This window comes from Corvus brachyrhynchos, unplaced genomic scaffold, assembly GCF_000691975.1.
Source record: "Corvus brachyrhynchos isolate BGI_N302 unplaced genomic scaffold, ASM69197v1 scaffold346, whole genome shotgun sequence".
NCBI lineage: Eukaryota > Metazoa > Chordata > Aves > Passeriformes > Corvidae > Corvus > Corvus brachyrhynchos.
The window spans coordinates 524975-548033 of NW_008238644.1; the positions used below are offsets into that span (position 1 = coordinate 524975).

Here is a 23059-nt window from a genome sequence, read left to right on the forward strand (position 1 = left end):
CTTTACACTTTGGTGAATAGGAGAAAATAATTTTATTATGAAGCAGAATGGCTTTAGTTGCTCTAATGAGGGAAACAAACCCTCTCTCAGCTCTGCAAAATCACTGAGACAAAGTGGGGTCTCAGCAGCCCTGAATATCACATCAGGTGCTGATACAGGTTCTTCAGACAATTAGCAAAGATTCAAGCAGCCACCTGAAAGAAATAATGGCTTTTATTGGAGCTAATGCAGTCATTTCTTCCATGAGGCTTCTTGTGAATAATTCTTGCTGGAAAAATTGTACATGATTTCTTTTCATTTATATTTTAATGCAATTTATTATACAACAGCGACCCTCATTCAGGGTTCAGAAGATCAGAGTACTTACAGTAATCTTCGCAGCACTTTTTATCTCCAGCTACAGCTTACATTCACAGCATGAAAAGAATAAAAAGTTAATGTACCAAATCAGAAGGTCTCTGTGTGGCAGTGTTAATCTCAGTGTTGAGCTATTATTTATTAGTAGTATTATGGTAGCATCTAGAGACCAGGGCCTCATTGTTTGGGCACTGCATAAAATACACAAAGAATATATTTGCTCTCTAGCTCAGAGTTTAAGTTTGAGGATGATTTGAGGATGTGGACAAGAGGTACTACACCTATAAATACTGCTACAGCCAGAGGCAAAACTTCTCATGCTTATTATGGATGCTGACAACAGGAATAAAATTACCAACTGACAGACAATTAAAATGGAAACATTATTCTGGGATCAGACCTCAAGGTGCAAGAAGATGAAAAGAGTCTCTCTGCCTGATTTCATGCCAGGACAAGCACGGTTGCAGACGGTGTCTCACTACATCTTGGGTACATTAACCATCCATTAGAAGCTCAAGAGGTGTCAGGTTTGAGTTTCTAAACCAGCCGGTCATGGACATGTCTGCAAGATGAAGCAGGGGGTAGAATGGTGAAGCAGTTTCATATCCTTCCCACTGCGAACAGCAACCTCCTGCTTCCTCTGTAGGTGGATCAAAACTCAAATTTGTCCCTTTCTGCTGCTGTCCCTCCACAGGTCTTCTTTCCCCTGCTATCTGTCTGGGTACTTGCTGCATTAATATTAATAGTGTACCACAGGTCACAGGCCAAAAACCTTAGCCGAGTAAATAACTGGAGGTTTGAAGCAGGAGTAGGACTCCACCTGCTCTTTAAGATGGACAGGTGGCACTTTTGAAGATATTGTTGGTAGGAATATTGGCCAAGAAGAGTAACCTGCTCACGTTTTCTGTGTGACCCCAAGCCCTATGGCAAGGCCAGGTGTGCCACATCCCAGAGGTGGGAACAAGGTATTGAATGAAGCAAAGAACTTGCACAGAGGAGAGGTGGAATCGGTGGCTCATCCTCCACTGCCTACCTGCCGGGCTGCATGCTATCCCTGCCCGAATGAGCCAACTGGCTCTTAAGGTTGGAAAATTAAGACACCAAAGGTCCTGACTCACAGTCTCTTTTTGGCCACAACAAGCCGTACAGAAACAACCAGCTTATCCTCCCAGATCTGCACAGCTACTGCTGGTAATACACAACCCACTGCCCAGACGTGGCTTAACTACACTTGAAAAATCCTACTGGTGTCTGCCTGCCTCATTAGGCACCTAAATATCTTTGGGATTCGAGTCCTGAGCCTTTTGTGCCTCATGGTCCCCCACTGCTAATGGACATCATCAACTATCCTGAAAGAGCACAGCAAAACATATATATTTATTAAGGATTGTAAGGCTCAAACAGGGGGTTAATGGGAACCGCTTAGGCAAATAGTGCAGCCAGCTAATAGGTGAGAGAGAATAGTAATTTATGGGCTGAGGAAAGGAACAAGGGGCTGCCAGGTAATTCTGTTTCCCTGGCTGCCATACAAAGCCAGCAGGGTTGACAAGGAGCAGTCTGTAAACTTGAAACAAAGCATGTTTCTGCAGCTGGACAGAGTCAAGCACAGCTTTATATTAGCAAAACAAAAAAGAGATTTCACAACTTTATAGCTTTGGGCTGGTTTCCCCTCAGCGAGTGAAAATAGGCCAGTCTCACCACCCCTGCCACTGCCCCAGGTCTTGTCTGTCCCAGTCATCCATCAAATACAGCACAGCTCCAGGACAGGGAACCCAGCAGGGTCACCACACATGTCTTTTCACTCCTTGAAAAGGGATTAAGGCAACATCAGAACAATTAAAATGTCCTTTTTTAATACAAATCCAACTTTAAGCTTAAAATGACATTTCTTTTTTCTTCTCCAGCCAAGTTGTTTAAAGACATTAAATTGCAGCATCAAAAACCTTGATAAGGACAAAAACAGTGTGATGCACAAACCTCAGGAGCTTCTCAGTGGTTTTTGGCTTTGACACAGTTGAGACTGGCAGCAGGGTTCAGCCAGGCAGCAAAGGGCCCTTTGGGCATTGGGGACAAATCACTGCTGTAACTGTGGGTTGTTTTAATCGGCACGGAGCCATGATGCAACCCAGACCACTGTCATGCCAACCCTGAGAAAATGAACAAAAATCCAACCTTAGCTCCAAAAAAGCGAAGAAATCAGGCTCCATGGCCATACCACGTGCACAGTCATGAGCACTTCGCTACACAGGGGCACGCAGCCCTGCACCACCATGCAGCCCAGCACCAACACACACAGCCCAACACTCAGCTCAGCACCAGCACACACAGCCCAGGACCAACACACAGAGCCCAGCAACATCACACACAGCCCAACACTCAGCCCCAGCACCATCACACACAGCCCAACACTCAGCCCCAGCACCAACACACACAGCACATCATGACACACAGCTCAACACACAGAGCCCAACAGCATCACACACAGCTCAACACACAGCCCAGCACCAACACCAGCCCACTGCCAGCACACACAGCTCAGCACCAACACACAGCCCAGCACCAACACACAGCCCAGGACCATCACACACAGCACAACACCAACACTCAGCCCAGGACCAACACACAGAGCCCGACACAGCACAAGCCCTTGCCAGGCTCTGCCTCAGGCAGAGCAAGGATGAAAGCCAAGCCCCAGACCTGCCATGCAATGGGAAAGGGATCAAGACGTGTATAAAACAGTGTATTTGTTCTGTATTTGTGCAGTGCTACAAAGCCATTGAGTGAGTGGGGAGGGAGCAACCGTGGCTGTGATTAACTACAGCTCCAGTGGTTTCAGCCTGACTGCTTTAATAAGGCGCCTGTCCCTGGTTTCATGCAGGGTTGTACACAGGAGGCCTCTTGACCAGCCAGAGTCTTAAGTTCTCAGTAACTCCTGCAGCTGCTGACCATTACCTCTGTTTTAGCTTGCCCAGGAGAGACCCTTTGTGGTATTTAAAGCACCTCCCTCTTTCCCAGACTCTTTTATTATTTTTTTTTTTTTAATTCGCTATATATATATGTATATAGCAGAGAATAGAAGGAAACAGGCATTAATTTGGAGTTAAGCACCAAAATCTGAGCTCAGCCTGAATAACTGTCTGGGCAGATGTGCCAGGGCCAAGTGTCCCCACCAGGAGGGTGTGCCACCTGCCTGTCAGTGCAGACGGCAGCAGGGGAGAGGCAGAGCTGCTTGCCCTCCTGCCTCCCCATGTCCTTGCTGCCCTGCAGTACCAGCACGGAGCGAGTCCTCCCCTGGGGCCACCCTGCACATCTGTGGCGCCTCTCCCACCATGCAGGGACATCCAGGCAGGACCATGAGACAAGTACCAGCTTCTTGCCAGGTGCTTGCTCTGCTCCCAGAGAGGTGTAAATCAGGGGTTACCCTGTGGCAGGCAGTGGAATAGCTCCTGATTTACAACATCCTACACAAGAGGAGAGCTTGACCTTACACTTCAACATCAGTGCAGTTTCCTTTGTTGAAAGCTTCTTAAGACAGACATGTAATCAATCCTGGAGAGCCACTGAGCAGCAGGGCTCAGGTTCTGCATAAGTCAGGGCTATGCTTCCTGGGGAAATTGTCTGATCCAGGCTCCCATGACATCTATTCCTAGGCGCTCCTTGCACACTGTCTGATAGGAGTGAGTGTGTTTTTCTGGTTTTCCTTTATTATAAATGGGCTCCTTTAGATTAATACAATCCACAAAGATAATTTTTCCATAATAAGGCTGGCTTACCTATTCTACTAACTTTTCAGTGAGAGAGGCTTTCAGTGAGCTCAGGTCTTTGGAAATTCTGGCCTTTATAGGCATTTGATGTTATTTTAGAACCCAAGAGGAAAAGCTTACTGCCTTGCCTCTGTTTTTTCATGGCCATAATTATGAGGGCAGTCTGGTGACGTAACTTGTATGGAAAATAAATGATTGCTTTCAACAGCAAGTGCTGTCAGACACTTCGTTCCTTGTGACTATTTTAGAAATCCAAATTCAGTTTGCACTGCTGGAGCACCACGTGCTGCTCTTATTTATGTTTGTATAAATTCCATGCTATACCACTGCCTTCAGGAGGTCTATTGTGTGTTTACACTGCATGGTGGAAGAATTTGGCTCATGGTGTAAGTCCATGTACATCTTGTGGGGTGATCTGCTGGTCCAATAAACAGAGCAGGAGATCCATGTAGATACGTTTAGTCCTACAACTCCGTAGCCCTCACTAGCTATAACTATTCACCTTAATGACAAACCATGAGAGCGAAGGCAGGATGACACTGTGAGCATTTTCACACTTTAAACAGAGAGAAGAAAAGGGAAGGCAAAGTACAGACAAAGGTAGTTTTTTTCAGAAAAATCGGACAATTAAATGTCATTATTAACTGTTACAGCCTGACACCAACCAGGACTGCAGTGCTGGTACTCCAGCTGCTGGAATGACCCCCCGTGGTCATCATGCCTTTGCCCTGCACTTCCCTGTGCCTGTGCTCCAGCCCAAGCTGCTGGCAGACCCAGGGAGATGCAGCCTTGCTCTTGGGCTGCAACCCAAGCAGGGCACTGGTCATTGTGGTTATGTGCCAACTCCCCAAAAGACGTGTTTACTAATCAGTAGTTACAAATACAATCAGCAAGACAATAATAATTATACTTAGTCCAGTTCTTCTAAGCTTGATATAGTCCTGACTCCTCACAACACCTCTGTGGCAAGGAATGATCATTCCCTCTTGAGGCATGAGGAATGGGATATGGAGGGGTGAAAATCTCTACCAGCTCAAAAGCTAGACAAAAAAACCAGACTGAGAAAAAGTGCGTACATAACAGAGGTACAAGATAAACTGTCTTCCAAAAATTCTGTTGGAAACAGTTGGCTTTTGAAGACACCCTTCCCACAGTGTATGTTACCCAAATCATGCAGAACTGAAAAGATGAAGTGTGTATTGACACAAACAAAATGAAGAATGAGAAGAGGACATTTTTGCTATTTTTATTAATATCCCAAAGAGGAGCGTGCAGGCAGGAGCCAATGGATCCCAGACCTGTGTCAGACCTGCCACTCCCTGAAGCTCCCTGTGCCCAGGCAGGACACGGCTCACGACAGAAAAGCTGCTGAAATGGTGCCAGTTTTCGCAGCCAAACAAACTCACCTTTGTCTTCACCACAGACACACTCATGGGCATTTCTCCCCCTCTCTGCTGTCTGGAGGCCAGTTGGCATTTCTGCCTTGCTCAGACGCTGAGTTCTACAGCATGTTTTGGGCAATTGCTTGGTTTCCTTTGCTGGAAAAACTGGCTTCTTTCTTCCTCACCCTGTTTTTTTACAAGTACACATCAAACTCAAGATGAAGCTGGTTAGGGATCATTCCCCTCAAAATGCCTGGCTCTGTGAGGATCTGCCTTTGCCATCAGGAAGCCACAAGGGTCTCTGATAAGCCTGGGGTGGTTGTACCTGGGGAGGTCTCCTGCCCACCTGTGCACCAGCAGCAGAGCATGTGCCTGGCTGCTTTAAACACTGACTGTCCCCTCTCACTTTTGACTTTAGGAGCTGTTTTCTGCCGTTTGGCTCTGGAGAACAGGCTCCTAGAAGGACCCGCTCCAGGACAGGAACATCCTCGCCAAACCCCTCCCTCCAGCAAGGAATCCCCCAGGAGATTTCCTCAGGCTCTCCGTGCCCACAGTGTGCCTGGGACAAAGGGCAACAATAACACATCTTCACCAGGAAGCTGGGGCGGTGTCTGGCTCGGTTAAATGGAGGCAATTTTAGCTCCAGATTCTATTTGTGCATTTATTTAACATTGCTAAAATTTTCCTGTTCTTTCCTACCCCTCCTCTCAGCCTGGCCTCCCCCAGGACAGGCACCAGCTCTCTCATAAGACAATTTCTGTGTTGAAGGAGTGACATTCTGTACCCACCACTGCCCTTGCAGGCGTCGCAGAATGAGCAAGGTCCCCTCCTCACTGCCTCACGCTTGGCATTTACACACAAGAACTGTCACTTAAAGAAACATGGTGCTATGTAAAAAAAAGCCCTACAGAGATTAATTTCACATTCACCTATCATTACACTCGAAAAGGACAGAGGGCCTCAGCAATCCCACCTTAAAATAAAATTAAAGCCTGCTTAAACCCTCTGTTCGGCCCTCTGCTTCTACCAACAACACACATGCATTTGTACATGTTATTAGATTGACGTTGTAGCATCCTGGACAAATCAAATTAATTCAAATATCTGCAGGTATGAAACACTGTAGCTGAAAAATGAGCACATAAAGATACGCAATTTTCCCCTGGCAGTTTATTATGGTATGAAGAAAAAACATTCTGTGCTTGAAGCTGACGTTATATTACAAATGTATTGCGAAGTATGACGTGACTATTAAAATATGATTACACAAAGTATGAACATTTTAAGAAGTTTACAGTACAGTGAATCTTTTATAAACAGACTCTTAAATATACAGAGGACAATAGTAGCTGACAGAAAAACATCAAAAATTAACTATTAATGTTTATAGACTTTTCCCCTGAAAAAAGTCTTACATTAAAACAGAAATTATGAAAAGCCTTAAAACCAGGAACAAATCACCTGTACACTACAAATATACATGGCAGAGGTGCACAAACCAGAGCTACCTTTTTGCTGAAGGGTTCAGTGGCTGGAGCTGGGCAGTGCCTGCCCAGCCCTGCCTGTCCAGTGTGGCCACCATGGGCCATGCCATGCCATGCTGAGCCTGCGACCCCCAGGCACACACCCGTCAGCAGCTGGAAGGTCACGAGCACACACTCCCTGCAGGACAGCACCGGCGCCTTGTCAGTGTCACAGCGACCTCCTGGAGTGTATCAAGCTGAGAACACGCCTGGGATCTGGCAAATGGATCTCTGCAAGCAGATCCCTGAATGCACTGGGGGCCTGGATGGGACCTACATACCACGTTTGGTCTGCAAGACTGAGCGACAAGGGAATCAGCAGCTCCTCTTAGGGATTTTGTTTTTTTTTTTTAATGCAACTTTTCAATCTTTCCTCTTGATATGGGAGAACAGATGCCACGTTTGATTTCTGCTTAGTCTGGTCGCAATGACACCCCTAGATCATGTGTTAAGTTATGTCAAAAACATAAGTATTTTATGCTGTAATACACAGTATTACTGAAACTAACAATATTATTTGCATATTTATAACAAGGTATAATGAAATCCCTATAATAAAACCAAAAGTTATGCTATAGATTTATTTACAAAGAGTCCAGCAAAGAAGTATAAATACTTCTACATTTAAGGTTTAGGAAAACATAATTTACAAAATATTCAAATATATACAGTCATCTGAAAAACTGCCAATATGAAACTTTGATGCAGGCAAAGAATTGGCTGAGTCTATTCCCTCTGTATTAAACGAGGCAGCGGCTTTCGCGGGTTGTCTGTTCTGTTCAAAGCCATACGTGTGTTATTTACAATGAGGCTGCTTCTCTCTGAGCTAAACGTGTCCAGAGCTTTGAGCGTGCTGTCCCAAAATGTCATCTATCATTGTCAGATTGTTCAACCACTCTTCGTCGTTGCTGCTGCTGTTCTTCATGAGGGAGTCAAGGAAGTCAGTGTCGCTGCAGTTGGCAGGCATGATGGAATTGCTGTGCTGGGACACAAAGTCATACTGGGGCAGCTCGGCGGCGGCGCTAAAAAGTGGCGTCGCTCATCTTACTGAAGGCTTCGGGCTGGCCAGTGGAAGGGTAGCTTGGCGGGCCGAGGCCGGGGGCAGGATTGAGGTGGTTAAAACTGGACACTCCTTGGGGCACCGATTTCATAACATTCATAGCTGGCAACGGTGCCCTGGTTAAATTGTGTCTCAAGTTCTGATTACTCATTGAGCTCAAGCCCTGGCCAGACTGTCCCATGCTCAGTTTCTGCATCTGCCTTACCTGGACGCCGGGAGCGATCTGATTCGGCGGCACCACAGCCTGCTGCGAGAACGCCTGACCCGGTGTGCTCGGCCTCACACTCTGCTTGGAGAACACCGTGCTCCCGGAAAACTGCTGCATGCTGGTGTCCATTTGGCTTTGATTTGGCATTCTTGGCACAGTAGTCGGCGTCCACATCTGGGCAGATGAGTTGGGGTAGACATTGGGGATTCTTGGCATGCTCGGCTGCCTCAAGTGTTGCTGTGTTGCAGAGTGATTTGCTAAGGAGCCAGAGCTGAAGCCTCCCATCGGCTTCCTGGCCTCACAGTGGAGTGGCTGTGAACAGTTTGGCATCCCGAGTTCATGCCCAGTGAGTTCTGGCTTGGCCGCAGCGGGATGTTAAAGTCAGAATTAGGTGGAAAAATCCCCTGCTGCTTGCCAGGGTTGTGTGGAATCATCACCATCGTCCCACTGCTCTGGCTGGCGGTGGCTGGGGGGATGCCAGAGCCCAAGGTGCTTTGGAGCATGGCTGGGTTTGATGGCAGCATGCGGTGGTTGGGCGGAGGAGCTGGGATCACCTGGTTACAGTCAGCAGAAAAAAATGCACGGCTGTGGACAAAGAGATGCATTAGCTGGTGAGCACAGATTCAGTCTGGAAACATGGCAGAGCCTTTAGAAACTGCTGCTCTGTCTTTCTTTCATGTCAAGGGGCCTTCTCCTTGGTGTTCTTTGTAACAGAGTTATACTGGAGCCAGGGAAAAGAGAACAGGGGAATCTCACGATATGTGATAAAATGCTAAATGCTTTTAACTGAGGGCAGAGAATCATTAAATGTCTCTATTTAACCAGACACCAGGCCCTGGCACCTCAAGGATTTTTATGGCATGGCATTTCCTTCCTTACCTTGAAACTGGTTTATCTGCTGAGCCGCAAACAAGCTCCTCTGTTCAGATGTTACTCCCAGCATGTTTTGTCTCTGCTTTTCCTGGAAAACAAGGGGAGTAATAGTCAAGTTGCAGTCTCTTGACAAGCAAAAGAGCAGCAGACACTTGAAGTGTAGCCACTATCATTAACAACCTCTCCCATACACTCTCTACCCACCTCCTCTGATGAGACTCAGCCCAGACATTTCATTTCAGACTGAATCTTAATTGTTCACATTCCCCTTCTTGCAAACGTGTCCGGATGCCAGCCCAGCACTGGGAAGTGCAACCTTCAGCAGATGCTGTGCAGGCAGCCAAAAGGAAGCTGGACAAACATGGAGACTCCAGTGTTCACCAGCTTCTGATTGAAGTGTGCTGCAGTTGGAGGCTCTGCCCATGTGCACCACCCCCTTGTGTGCTGATTGCCACTTTTAACCAGAACACAGGGAGCCAGGGATCCACAGCAGGTGCTCCCTGAGCAAGGCATTGCCAGGCTACTCCAGGTGACCTGATTTGAGTCTCCCCCCATTTAGCCCCAGAACCCACCACTGCACTCAGATCCCTGCTGCGGGCAGCAGCTATGACCTGGGGAGCCCTCTGGGGGTAGTGGAGGGGTGGCTCCCCCTGTGGTAGAGTATCCCAGAAAAAGTTGAAGCCAAATGATGGCAGGGAAGCAGAGTTGGGTTTGTAGAAGTTTGATCAAGGGGCGGCACAGAACTTCATTGAGGGTTTCACTGAGCTACTTCTCATCTCATTTCCCATCCACAGAAATGAGCCTCCTTGACCCAAATCCAGCAGCACATTCAGAAAGTCAGAGACACATGGTCAGAGCTGCCTTACCCAATTAATCAGTGGGATTTCCCCACCCCAGCTTCCTCACACAGCCTAGCAAACCTCCTACAGGGGCTTCTGTTGCTAGAGAGACCAGTCAAGTCCTGGACAAACTGGAGTCTAACATCTGCTCTGCTAAATCCCCAGGGAACCAGAGAGAAAGGCAAGCATGGAGAACATCTCTCTGGGGCTGACTCACTTTACAAGGCTCCCTTCTCTGCATCTTCCCTCCCAGCTCTGTGGCTGACCAAAATGACATCAGGGATGTGGAGGTGACCAAATCCTTCCCTTGCATATGAGGGGGCAAACGTGCACTCAACTCTGGCAGAGCAGCACTTGGCCTTGGCCTCTCTTGGCCTCATCCTAGACTCATCACAGCCTTAGTGTGACTCAGCCCAGCAATTCCAGGGTCACTCCTTAGTGTTTGCTGACTGATGATTTCCTCATTCCAGTTAGTCCTGTCCTTCCCAGTGAGGTGGACAGCACAGCAACCCACAGACGCATTCAGCATCGTACCTGCATCAGCTGCCGTTTCATTATCTGCTGCTTCAGTAAATGGTTCCTCATCGTGTACCCGTTGACCGTGGCTGGTGCCGGCACAGAGCCGCCGCTTGGGATGGAGCCCGGCTCCTGAAGTCTGGCAACAATTCCAGGATTTTGATCCTGCCAAGAAAGATGAAAAAAATAAAATTAATCTCATCAGGGAGGTAACAACAGAAGTCCTTATCCTCTCTGCTGATGCCCTCTCTTCGGTCTTCAGCTGTCCCAAGGCCAAAACACCTCATGGACTCACACAGCCCTGTGTGTTACAGTGAGGACAGTGAGAGGCGGGGGACTGCTCTGATTTCTAAGGATCAGCACAAGAAGAAGTGAGAGAAGCAAAAAGTTAATCCAAAATTCCTCGTGAGTAGCCCAAGGCCACAGGGACCAATTCACTACCACTGCTGCAGTCACAGGGCTGCCTGGCTGGCAGAAGGGATGTGAGTAAAGCATCACATTTCTCACAACTTCTCCAACTGTTACACTGAAGGACAGAAGGAAAGTTGCATCAGGGTAGGATTTGGCATGTGAATGTAAAGGAAAAACCTACAGGAAAAGAGCAAACTAAAGGCAGAAGAGTGGAAAAGGTGCCATCAGACCAGGGATCCAGAGAGATAAGGAAGATGTGGGCCTGCGATTGAAGTGGTTCTTGTGGGTCTCATGATTGGATGAACAAGAAGAGGTCATTGTAAAAGGAGAGAAGAACATGCAAAAATGTAGGGCCAGGTCATGCCTCAGCACAAATCAGTAATAAATGCAGTGGGACCTGCTCCTGCCTGGCACAAACCAGTCTTGCTCTAAGTCCTCAGTGAAAGATCCAAATTGACTTTGACAGCTGAGGTCTTGCCTCCAAAGAAAGAGTATGGTGGAGAGGAGAGAAAAATATAATTCACCAGAGCACAGTGAAGACACAACCCAAAATGGAAAAAGAATTTTAAAAATCCTGAATTCTAAACATCTTAGGAGCTGGCAGGTATTCAGGGAAATACAAGAGAAAAATGAGGGAAGAAGTCAAGGCCTCGCTGAAGACAAGATCCTGTGAGTGCTGTACCCAGGAACAGCAGCACCAGCGTATTCCCCGTCCTCCATTTTCACATCCAGCTTCTACATTATTTATGATGTTTTGTTATTATTGGCAGGGAGAAGTATGTATATTATATCCAGCATCCTTGCTGGGCCATGCTTCCTTTGTTTTCAGAATGGAAGCCCACATCCTTTGTTTGAGAATCAATGTTATCAGGAGATAAGCAAGCAGAAAATGGTTGTTGCCTTTTGACATCTGACAATTAGAAGCATGCTCAGATGGAGAAAACAGGATACGAGCCATGTTTCAGAGTGGCCAGAAGAAAGCCTGGGAAGGCATTTGTCACCAGGAAAGCTCCTCGAGCCTGGGGCACCTTTCCACAGAGGCTTCACCATGAGGAATCACCCAACTCCTTCCAAGACATTCTTTCTAAGAGGGATTACCAAGAAGGTCACTGAAATTACTCATTTTTATGGTGCCTCCTTTTGTTGTAGCACTTTGGTCTATTATGCAAAAGCACAATTGATGAAATGTAAATGCCTGCTAGATAATTTACTAAAAGACACAAACCTGCAGCTCATCACTGCTCTCATTATCATTCCTATTCATGGGCAGTCTCATAAGACTAGATTTTATTACTGGTGCTTTGCTTACAATTCTGCTGGACATCTCTCCTCCTCCCCATTCCCTCCTACCCATTTTACTCCCTCTCTCCCACAGAAAAAGAGGAGGGGAGGAAAAAGTAAATATGATTTACTACAGATGTAAATATGAAAGTTCATGTAAAGCTGGCACTCTGCTTTCATGTCAGACAGGATTCTGCAGCCACAGTTAAGCTTTGAATAATGCAGATTGCCTCTGGGGGAATATTTGAAAGTGGAGAGATTCAGTTTGTGTACTCTGCACATGAAAGACGCTGAAATGTTCATACCACCAAAATCCCTGCCATCTATCCAATTTCCTCCAAACTTGTCTTGTGGCGTGCAGAGGGTCTGTGCTTACTGAAGCAAAGGAGTTTAGTGCAAGGACAATCATTCTGATGTCTTGCTCTGGGCTATTGCATTAACAAGTCATAACATTAAAGTCTCTTTTCCTAATCATGTCCACCTCATTCTAATTTCTCCTAAACATCATCAAGAAAATAATGTTGATTTTTCCATATTATTAATGGTAAAGAAGTGTAAATCACATTACTAATTGCGGCTCTTGTGCTGTGGCGGTACAAATGCTTAATTATATGGGATTTTCTGCAGGCACCCTATAGCAATAATGACAATCAGCAAAGTTCATTTGCAAATACACAGAATGGGTTGCTGAGTTTTTCAGAGCAAAGTTGTATAACACTTAATTAGCCAGTAAAGAAACAATCTAGAGATATGCAGTTTGCTTTTGGGGAAATTAGGACAAAATAGCATAGATGAGAAGCCAAGGAGTGAATTTGAAATCCTGACTTCTACTAGTTCACATTTAGGTTAAGACAAAAAGAAAAACAGAAAGGAAAGGAAAAAGTTCTCTCTTTTCACCACTAGTGGGAACTACTGTATTCCTGTACAATAAAAAATAACCACTTGCACGTCATGACTAAGAATAGCTCTGGTGTAGTCTAAAGGACACTGCAATCTGTACCAAAGGTTAATGAACTTTAAACATTTTTCCTTTTCATCACTTCCCAAGAAAAATCGCTTTCCTTCCCCTAGTAAAACCAAGCCAAAGCAGCCATAACCTTAGTAGTTTGGATTTATAAATTATAAATCCAGGAAGACAGCAAAGAGAGGAGGATTCTGATGCCAAATCTGGAAATGTTGGAAGCGGGTGTTCCCACCCAAGGGGCCATGTGGCTGAGCTGCACAGTTACACTGGAGGGTGCAAGGGCTATGGGAGGGTCTGACTCTTTGACTTAAAAAAAAAAATAAATAAAATAAAAGGCACTTGCATGTAGGTATCAGGGGTTTTTTCCATTTTTCCCTCCCCAAACTCATACTAAAATGGGCAGAATCCCTAACTAAACGGCACACCACACAACCTGGAACTGGAGAGTGTGTTTGAGAACATGTGTGCCTGTTGCCAGGTGAAGTGTCACGCAGCAGGTCCAGAGCTCCTGGGCTTCCCAGTGGGGCAATTTCTACTCAGAAAGGCCTTGGGGATAACTACACCATTCTGACTTAGTATCTCATGCACTAGTTTCGAGAGCAGGGAGAAAAGAATCAGGCTCCAGGCTTGCAGGGATGTGTAGTGCTTGTGTCACTGTTCAGCCACTGACTACAGCTGTAAAGGCCATTGCACAGCCCAGTGAAACCAGTGCCCCACAGCTGCTGACTGGTGTATGATGGGCAAATCCACAGGTCACTGCACCCAGCTGCAGCGAGTGTAGGTCTGGTCCAACAACCATCCAGGCAACTGCTTAATGGAAAGTGTGCAAATAGTCCCAGTGAGTCCTACCATGTACATTTATGAATCCACATCCTTCCAGAAATCCACTGATGAGCTCGAGACCCATCGTCTGACTACATATAAGATGCACTGCAGCAAATAAGCGTGGAGACGAATTGTTCTTTGTGAACATGGCTGATAAACTTCAGTCCTCAGTACTTAGTTATATATCCAGTAATCACTTTGTGGCTTCACTTAAGCAAGAATGAGGAAACTTATGGCCCCTAATTCCTCTGAATCCTCATTAACAAACAGTCCAAAAAGAATTTAAAAGCAAGACTTTCTGAGGATCTGAACCAGAGCTGTAATCACTCTTTGGCAAGTATGTAAAAAAGCCTCTAATCTTTAATAAAGAGCATTCATTGTTTTTTAGGACTACGTGAAAACACTAAACTCATTTATCATTATTAAACCTTCCCATCTGTTTTTACAGTGTAACTCCAAAGAATATAACAAAGAAATCGTACATGTTAAATTGTATTGACTTAAGCCCAGAGCTATTGGAGATGTACAATTTATTTCAGTGAGGGCAGGAAGGGGACTGCAGGCTGCTAGACAGACTCATTTGTCCAATGCTGAAAAGACAGTTATCTGCACCAAAATGGCTCTCAAAAAGGCACATTTGCTTTATAAGAAATAAGCTGCCAGGTGAGACCATTCAGCATTATGTTAAAGGCTCAGACAATAAAACTAAGTCATGAATTTCAATAGTTAACAGATGGACTAATTAGAGACGGAATTCTTTGTGGTTTGAACAGATAACCAGGTCACAGCAAGGTTACTGAGAGAGAGGCAGGCAGCACTGCAAATTTCAGCAGATATTTACAGAGTCGGGGAAGAGCTGCACTTCCTAACCGAAAGCATTAACAGTAGTGGAGGAACAGAAAAGTGGCTAATTAAAAATACTTCTAGTACCTGAATTTTAAAAGTTTATTCAATTTCAAAGGATGCTGCTGATTTGAGAAATATTCCCTCCACTTCCAATGGGGCATCCAGCTGAATCCAGTGATTTCAGAGCTTAAACCAGAAAGGCTGTTGAGATGAGCTGCAGCATAAAAACAGAAGGCCAAAGGAAATGGGGCACCCAGGGTGGATGTTTGCTCTGAGAGTGGGACAAACTGCTTTTTCCACCAGGTCTGGGGTTTTTTTGGCAACCAAAGGTAACTTAGTTTGAAGTATTTACCATGATATCACATAGTAAATAAGAAACACAAGAAACAACCAGAAAACTACAGGACTTGAGAAGAGCCACTCCTGACCTGCTCCAAGGCCCCAGCTCCTGCACTGGGGACTCGTGGGTGATCCATGCTCGTGGCAGGGACAGCTATTCCCCAGGGGTGGGGTGAAGTTTCACAAACCAAGTTTTGTTCTGTATTTTAAGAACATCTTTTACATACAGGGAGCTCTGTACTCTGATGAGAAAATGCAAATACTAGTTTCAAACTAATGCCCCTGTGTTTTCCTACCTCCTGATGCATCCTCTCCCATCCAGGAGCTGCGCTGCATCTCCTTGGTGGGGACTCCAAGCTTGGGCAGCACTTAGCTCTGAAGCCCAGGACTGAGACTTCTGGGCACAACCACACTAAAATACCACACACTAAGCAATTAAAACACCAATAGCATTAAAGCTGCCTCACCCAACTTCATGGTTTGAAGAGTTTCATGATTTAGAATTACAGAGAAGCCACACACAGACTCCTGGTGTGTAGTGATTTTGTGCATCCCCACAGGAAACCTTGATGCCACCTTTACAAAGAAGGCTCATGGCCTCCACAGCTGTCAGTGGTCTTAGATACGAAGATGGTGACCAATGCAAACAAATAAAGCAAACAAAATCCAGGGTCAGGTTTGTCAGAAGGATTGTGTCAGCCCACTCAAGAGTGTGATGTCTGTGAGATGCCACTGTGATTTGCTTCACACAGAAGTCAGAGGTTACCTGTGCTTTTTGCCTCTGTTTCTTGCCTTTGACAAAACTCCCCATCTGCTCTTTGGAAGTCTTCTGCCTTTTTTCCTCCCCTATTCTGCTCACAATTCAGTGATGTTCCTCAAGATAAAACAGCCTTTTATTTCAGAAATGCTCCAAAGCTTTCTGTTTGTTTGCGTGTTTGCTTTAGCACAATGTATGAACATTGATAAAACAAACTGTGCAGTTCAGTGGATCTGGTTTTTTTTTACCCATCTTTCACCCTTTTACTTGATACACAAGCATGTGAAATACTGCCAGACTCAAGTTTCTAAGCTTATCTTGGGGGCTGTCAGTCAGGAAAAGGCTTTGTTTGAAGACTGTAAGTGATCCGTGGGTATATGGTTTTGTTAAAAAAAAATCCTTTCAAGTTTTTCTTTCTTTTAATACAGCATGAGCATGTACAGTTTCCTTGAAAGGTAGTCCTCCTTCCTTGATAGGAGCAGCAACAAGATCACCACACCTGGCTAGCAATTGTATCAGGATCTTCTTCCTGCCTTCAAGCAAAGCAGATGAAACACTCATTTCCCTATAGCTGTTCTTATACTTCACGCTGTTCAAAACAAAATAAAATCCCATCAAAGTATCCAAAATGCTTTTAAAATGCACCCACAATTCTAGTACAATGGAAACTGACTTCACTTCCCCTCTTAAAAAAAAATTAATCTAATTAAATAAAGCTTTTGTGCAAAGACTCTACCAATATTTTCAGAACTGGTTTCATCCATCAAAACATTTTGTTAAAGAGCAACAGCAACCAGAGCAACAGAAAGACAGAAAATCCAGAGTGAATTATTGCAATAGTGATTTTTCTCTTAGACGAAAATGCGTCCTTTAGCAGGCATGTGGAAATCAAGCTGTGATGCTGTTAGCAGCACCAACGTAGTTACAAGGAACATGGGAAACAGCTTTGGGAGCAGCCAACAGCTTGAGGAATGGAAGAGTTGGTGTGTAACAGACAGACACAATCTCCCTGCTTGTAAAGAGGTGTGATCAAGATTCCAGCAAGAGCAGCTCCCTTGAAAACAGATCCTTTGGCCCAGATGAACTCCCAGACCATGGTAAAGGTAGTCTGGTGAACAGCTTTGATCCAGCATCCCGAATGCATGGCAAACTTTCCTGGAAGACTGGAGACCCACGGAGTCTCTGGCAGGCCCCTGATGGCAGTGGCACCTAGGTGCCTGCAGTGTTCACATACTTTTCTTCCATCTGAGAGCAGCACTCTGGGGTCAGACTCATCCTTCCCCACCATTCTTTAACAGAAACTGTGTCTGTTACTGTTTTTCTGTGTATACACCCGAAGATGCAGGGATGGGTGTTTTGTACCTCTCTGTATAACATATGGTCAGGATCCAAAATTGAATTCTCTGCACAGAACAAAGTATTTATATTTGGGTTGTACAGCTGCCGTGATTCTCCAACCCTTGACACCATGCTCTTGTTCCCATGGAGGGCAGCTTGCCATAAATTGAATGAGGTAATCTAAAACTGTATTTCTCTCACCAAGTTTTGGCTGGTAGTCCTTCTGCCTGTCTCTACAAGGTTGTGCTAGCTGTGATGACAAACTACAACATCTCGTATCTATAAAGTGGCTTGACTCAAGCAACCCTTGTGTTATGTCAAGTCATGCTCTCAGAGGTGTCGATGAGATTCCAAAGGAGTCAAGTTAGCTCAACACCCAGCAGAAGCTGCTACAGGGAAATGCAATGACCGGCTGGTGAATTTATGCACTAGGGAGAGCAGAAGAGATCTGATAAAAGAAATGGTGAAGATTTCACAATAACAAAGTGAAAGTCAGAAAATCTCAAGCTAATGGGATAAATCAGTTCTCTACCCGCCCATTTCTGAAAAGCTCTCTGAACTCCAGTGAGGTGGTCTGGATCGCTGAGATTTTGAAAATCCCCTGCTTTCTCTACGTTAACGTTTCCATTAATTTCTTCTTCCTTTTCACGCAAAGGATCAATTCTCAGAGGCAGATGCCCAAGTCTTGTTCACTTCCAATAGTAGCTGGCTGCCTAACAACTTCTGAGAGCCCTTTGCATGAAAGCCTCCCCACATGCAAAACCCAACATATTTACTCCTGATTTCTCATGTAAGTGCACAAAGCATGCTCTGGCACAAAGTATCACACCACTTTTTCAGTATTAAACTTCTCACATCCTTACTCTTTCCTAACAGATTAAACTAGTCCAATGCCTAAAAAGGGTTTTTTCTGCCCAATCAGGTGTCAAAAATCACCACCATGACTTACAAAACAACGTGGAGTGATCAATAATATGCTAAAATAATGGATACAAAGAAGGCTGTGACTAGGTAGTCCTCATGAGCAAATTTTTAAAACCGAGATATTGACATGTTAAAAAAGAAGAATGTATTAAGGTGACCTTGAGTATGGGGAAGAAGGAGCAATTCCATTATGTTTTTAAATGGAAATTATTATTAAAACACCCGAAGCTGAACTGTTGTAACCAAGTCAACTCAATCTCCCCTTAAAAAATCCCTTTTCTCCCCTTCCATTCAGATTGTATTTACAAACTGTAGATGTCTCATTTTTTTCTTGTGTCATTTCATTATTACAGAGTTGAGACTAGCCATCTGCAGCTTCATTTCATCAAGCTCTGGTTTGTCCTTGGAGCAAGGTCATCTGGGACAAGAACATAAAATGCTGCTTTCCTCAACTGACAGTTCTTTATGCCTTCCTGTAAATACTCCCTACTAATTTTAAATAATTTTACCACTTCGTACTCCCCCTCATACACACTGAAAAGGCTAATATACACACATATTAATAAGGATCTTGTCATTTAACTACTGCATGTCATATTAGAAGCAATTAATGGTGTTTATTTGCTGATAACACAGGCATTTCGGACTCCAGCTCAAGAATCCCCGGTAGCTTCATGTGACTTGCAGGATATTAGCTATGGGTCAGAAGTTGGGATCCCCCCATTCAGCATTAGCACATGCTTGGAGCAACTCTGTTTTCTATCAAGCAGAAAAAAAAATGCAGTTAATGCACAAAAATTACCAGCTGCTACAATACCCTATGGTGGGTGAGTGATAATAAAACATCACTAGGTGTATGTGGGTTCATTCATCGAAACCAACAGACTGGCAAAGAAAGATTTTCAGGCACATCACACAACGTTCCAATCTAAAAACAAAGAAAACAGAACATGGAATTTCTACTCAGATCAGCTATGACTTCCCATAAATTCTGGAGCATCTTCTCTGAAGCAGAGACTGCTGTTCTGGATTACAGTAAAAACCAAACCAAGAAAACAAACCAAAACAAAACAAAAGAACAAAAAAGGCAGGGTAAATTAAATTGAGAATCTTCAAAAGAACCACCAAAAAGAAACAGTGAATAACTGAGTGACTGAGAATAATCAGCATTAGCTCTGGGGGTCAGCCTCACCCCCGATCTCTGCCTCCAGATGCTGGCAACAGCAGACTGAGGGTCCTGGCTCTAATCTCCAACACAAGGTGCCTATCTTTTGGCACCTGGAAAATTCATTACTGAGCGGATGTGGTGGATTCCGAGATATGCTCTGCGGTACACAGCCATCTGCCTCACAAATAACCATGTGAGAGCTTTCACCTGGGTGTCTCAGCAGTCCTAGTCACGAAGACATGCCCATGCTGGAGGTCTGCGTGCAAACACCCCTGGTCTGTGCTGTGCATTCAGGACTCTGAGGAGTTCAGCCACACAAGCAAGTGTCCCTTTGGACACACAGCGGAGGGTGAGCTCATGAGACTGTGAGCATGCAATTTGTCAGAAGGAGACGTGGAAGCTGGGATCATGACAGGTGAACTCCCAAGCCTCTAAAGAAGATGATCTTGAACAGTGAGCTTGTTTCGTTACTGAGTCAGAGGACAAAGCCATTCCTATGGACTTGGGCTCACATGACCAGGTCCAGTTTCCAGTTCTGTCATACAGAGATTCTTCATGTGACTATGGGCAAGAAACTTCATTGCTCCCTGTGTCTGTTTGCCTCCAAAAGGAATTAAAGTTCCTCCCAGAAAAGGGGAATGAGGGAAATTTCATGAGGCAATGTGGGGGATTTACATATCTGAAACGTGCCTCTCCCATGGGGTCATGACCCCACAGACCTGGCAGAGCTGCTTTCCTTGCTGCTCACCAGTGAGAGGTGGAAGGACTTTTCCTGTTTCACTCCACATACAAGTCATTGTCATGTTCTCCTCTCTGCATGTCTCCTCCAGGTCTGGCCACAGCTGGTTGCATCTCAGAACAACACTAAACTACACAGAGTTGTAATGGTCCCCCAGGGCCTCTAACCTGGCTGCACAGCCCAGTGGAGCGCAGCATGTCCCAGCCACATGCCCCACAATCCCGTGACTTGACCATCAAGTCTGCAAAAAACGCTGCTTGCAACAGCTACGGACATCGCAGCACCTGGAGAATCCCTCAGTGCCCAGCTGGGAGCTGTGTGAAGAGGGCTGGGTGCTGGGACAAGTCAGCCCTATGTTTTGTCTTTACAAAAAGAAGAGACTAGCTGTGGTAGTTATGTGTGAAAATCTTAAGATCTTCCTGCAAGTCCTGCTTGATATTTTATTGTGACAACTTTTACTGCAGGGAGAATGGTCCAGTTTCACTCCACATCCTCTCCCACACCCCTGTCTTCACCCTGTTCCATCCCCATTATATGTCCTTCTCCGTCATTTATATGGCAGATGTTTTTTATTCAAAATTTATCCGTGATGAGAAAACCTTCCAAGTGCCTCCAAATACCATCTTCTCATGTCAGCCAGCATTTCCCTGAAATTCTGTGGGATTTTGGTGTATCTGTCACTTAAGATAATAGGAGTCTAGGAAACACGTGCCTTTGAACATTTGGCCAGCCACAGTTTTGCTGTAAGGAAAGAGGGAAGTCTACAAAAGAGGCTCACAGGCTGGAGCTTGCCACGCTCCCTGCGAGGCAGAGATGGTGCAGAGCACTCGCAAGTGTTTCTTCTTCGGAGACACCGCATGTCAACAGTTAACTTCCCTTTGTTCCCATCCAAATGATTAAGGTTAGAAGCTTGCCTGGTGACATCACCAGAGTTTAAACATGCTGGATATGGTCCAGGAAGCCAAAGTTATTGCTGACCCCATGGTTACTGATCCACTCCACAAGTAGCTGATGTCTGCTCTCACTTTATGAATTATTTAATGGGTTAAAGATTGGTCAGATCTTCTTTATGCAATATACAGCTATACATTGGGCAGGAGGACGTAAACATGCATTAACAAGGTTAAAGTCATATACTGTAACTACACTGTTTTCAGCTTGCAGCTTTATTGACTTAATCATGCCAGCACCGCAGCCAACAAATCATTAAATCCATTCCATTCTTCTGCTGGTTACCAACCACAAAAACAGAGGCAGGCAAACACGGAGCAAATCTCGGAGGGGGTGGGAAGGGTGGTGGGGTGCGGGGCCGAGGAGAACAGTGGGATCACTATGGAGTGACGCTGGCCTGTCACTGCCAGCACAAAGACGCCAAATCTGTCTTTATGGACTAAGTGGTTTCATGGTTTAAAGTGACACACTCATTTGTTCCTGTTTTGCAATGATTATAGAAAAGAAGAAGGGGGGGAGTGGGGAGAGGGAACAAAAAGCAAGCTGAGCTTCTTCATACCATAACGATGTGTGTGTGTTTGTATGTGTGTGCACATGTGTGTCTGTCTGTGCGTGTGTCTGTGTCTGTGTGTGCTGTGCATCCTCCCAGACCCACAGACCATGGCTGCAAACACCCCCCAGGCCAGGGCAGAGGAGATCTGGGTGCTTGCAGCACCCCAGGGGTCTCAGGCTCCATGCTGCACTCGCTGCTAAGCTGCCACCAAACACAGGCATGATTTAGAGATCAGCATAAAAGCAAGGAGACATGGAGCATTAAATCAGTCCTTCCACTGCCCTCCAGGAGCAGCTCTGACCACAGAGAGCCATGGGAGAAGTCTCTGCTCTCAGACTGAACAAACAACTTCACTTTCAGAAAAAGGCTTTAATCTTTGGCCTGGCACTTAACCGTAACTTTGCAGATCTATGTTCAGGCCCCCCAGAAGCTCCCTGATTGTCACCAGTGTGGTGAAGGCAGGTCAGCAGATTGCCAAAATACTGTTTCTAGGTGGTTAGTTGAAGACATCCAGCTTTGGAAAGGGAGCTGTCAGCTTATCAGGTTTGAACCTGTAAGATCTTTATTTGTCACTGCTGTTGTTCCTGTTAATTTTTTGATGGAAATCATCTTCTCTATCACCAATAACCTGGTGTCTGTGCTAGCAGATCATCCTGTCAGGACACAGGCATATGTTTTACAAGCAGGCTACAGAGTAAGAATTCAGCATGAACTCTTGGAAACCTTCAGATATCAGGGTATTTTACTTCTTTTACTGATGCCTATTTGCAAACCTTCCTCCAGTGCAAGACCACGAAATAAGCTCCCCTTGTCTGGGGAAGACTCAGCTACACTAGGAGAGATTCCTGACCCATTTCTATTTGTTATGAAAAGAAGACATGGCCAACACACTCCCTTTCCTTCACCTTCTGGGTACAGGCTGCTCAGAGCTCCCTGTGAGAATAACCCAGATTTTAGCATCCTACCAGTGCAGGGGCTTGGCAGATACATTTGCACCTTGTCCTGACGTACACCACTCCACACCTTTTTGAACACCATCATTATTTGGTTTATAGTTGTTTTCTTTAGACCCAAACAACTCTTCTTACAGTTTGAGTTCCAACCTTGCCTTTTTTTTGTTTACTAGTCTCCAGATCCCTATCACCCAGAGACGGCTCCTGGCTCCACATATTGCAAATAAACACATCATTACTTGGTGCAGGAGTCGGCCAGAATTCCTCTTGGAAACAGCCTCCAAGGAAGAGCCTGTCCCCCCACCTCTCACCCGCAGTGTGGAGGCAGTGGAACACACCATCAAAGGTGCTTCTTTCCAGCCACCATGCCAGAAAAACAGATAGAAATGAAAACGATTTTTGAAAGTCAGAAAGTCAAAAGTCAGCTATTTAAGATACCTGTGTGACTTTCAACTTAATTTATTTTTATATATTGGATCACCACAGCT

At 45.3% G+C, this 23059-nt stretch overlaps 1 protein-coding gene across 1 annotated transcript in view; it reads right to left on the reverse strand.

Moving 5' to 3' along the window:
• Positions 1–6654: 6654 nt before the first annotated feature.
• The window catches only part of MAMLD1 (mastermind like domain containing 1), an 82082-nt gene continuing 65677 nt past the window's right edge, over positions 6655–23059 (reverse strand). The window contains 6 exon segments of the mRNA XM_017737484.1: positions 6655–8050; positions 8052–8584; positions 8587–8879; positions 9051–9066; positions 9174–9255; positions 10541–10687. Coding sequence (XP_017592973.1) covers positions 7853–8050; positions 8052–8584; positions 8587–8879; positions 9051–9066; positions 9174–9255; positions 10541–10687 — 1269 coding nt within the window. The 3' untranslated portion in view covers positions 6655–7852.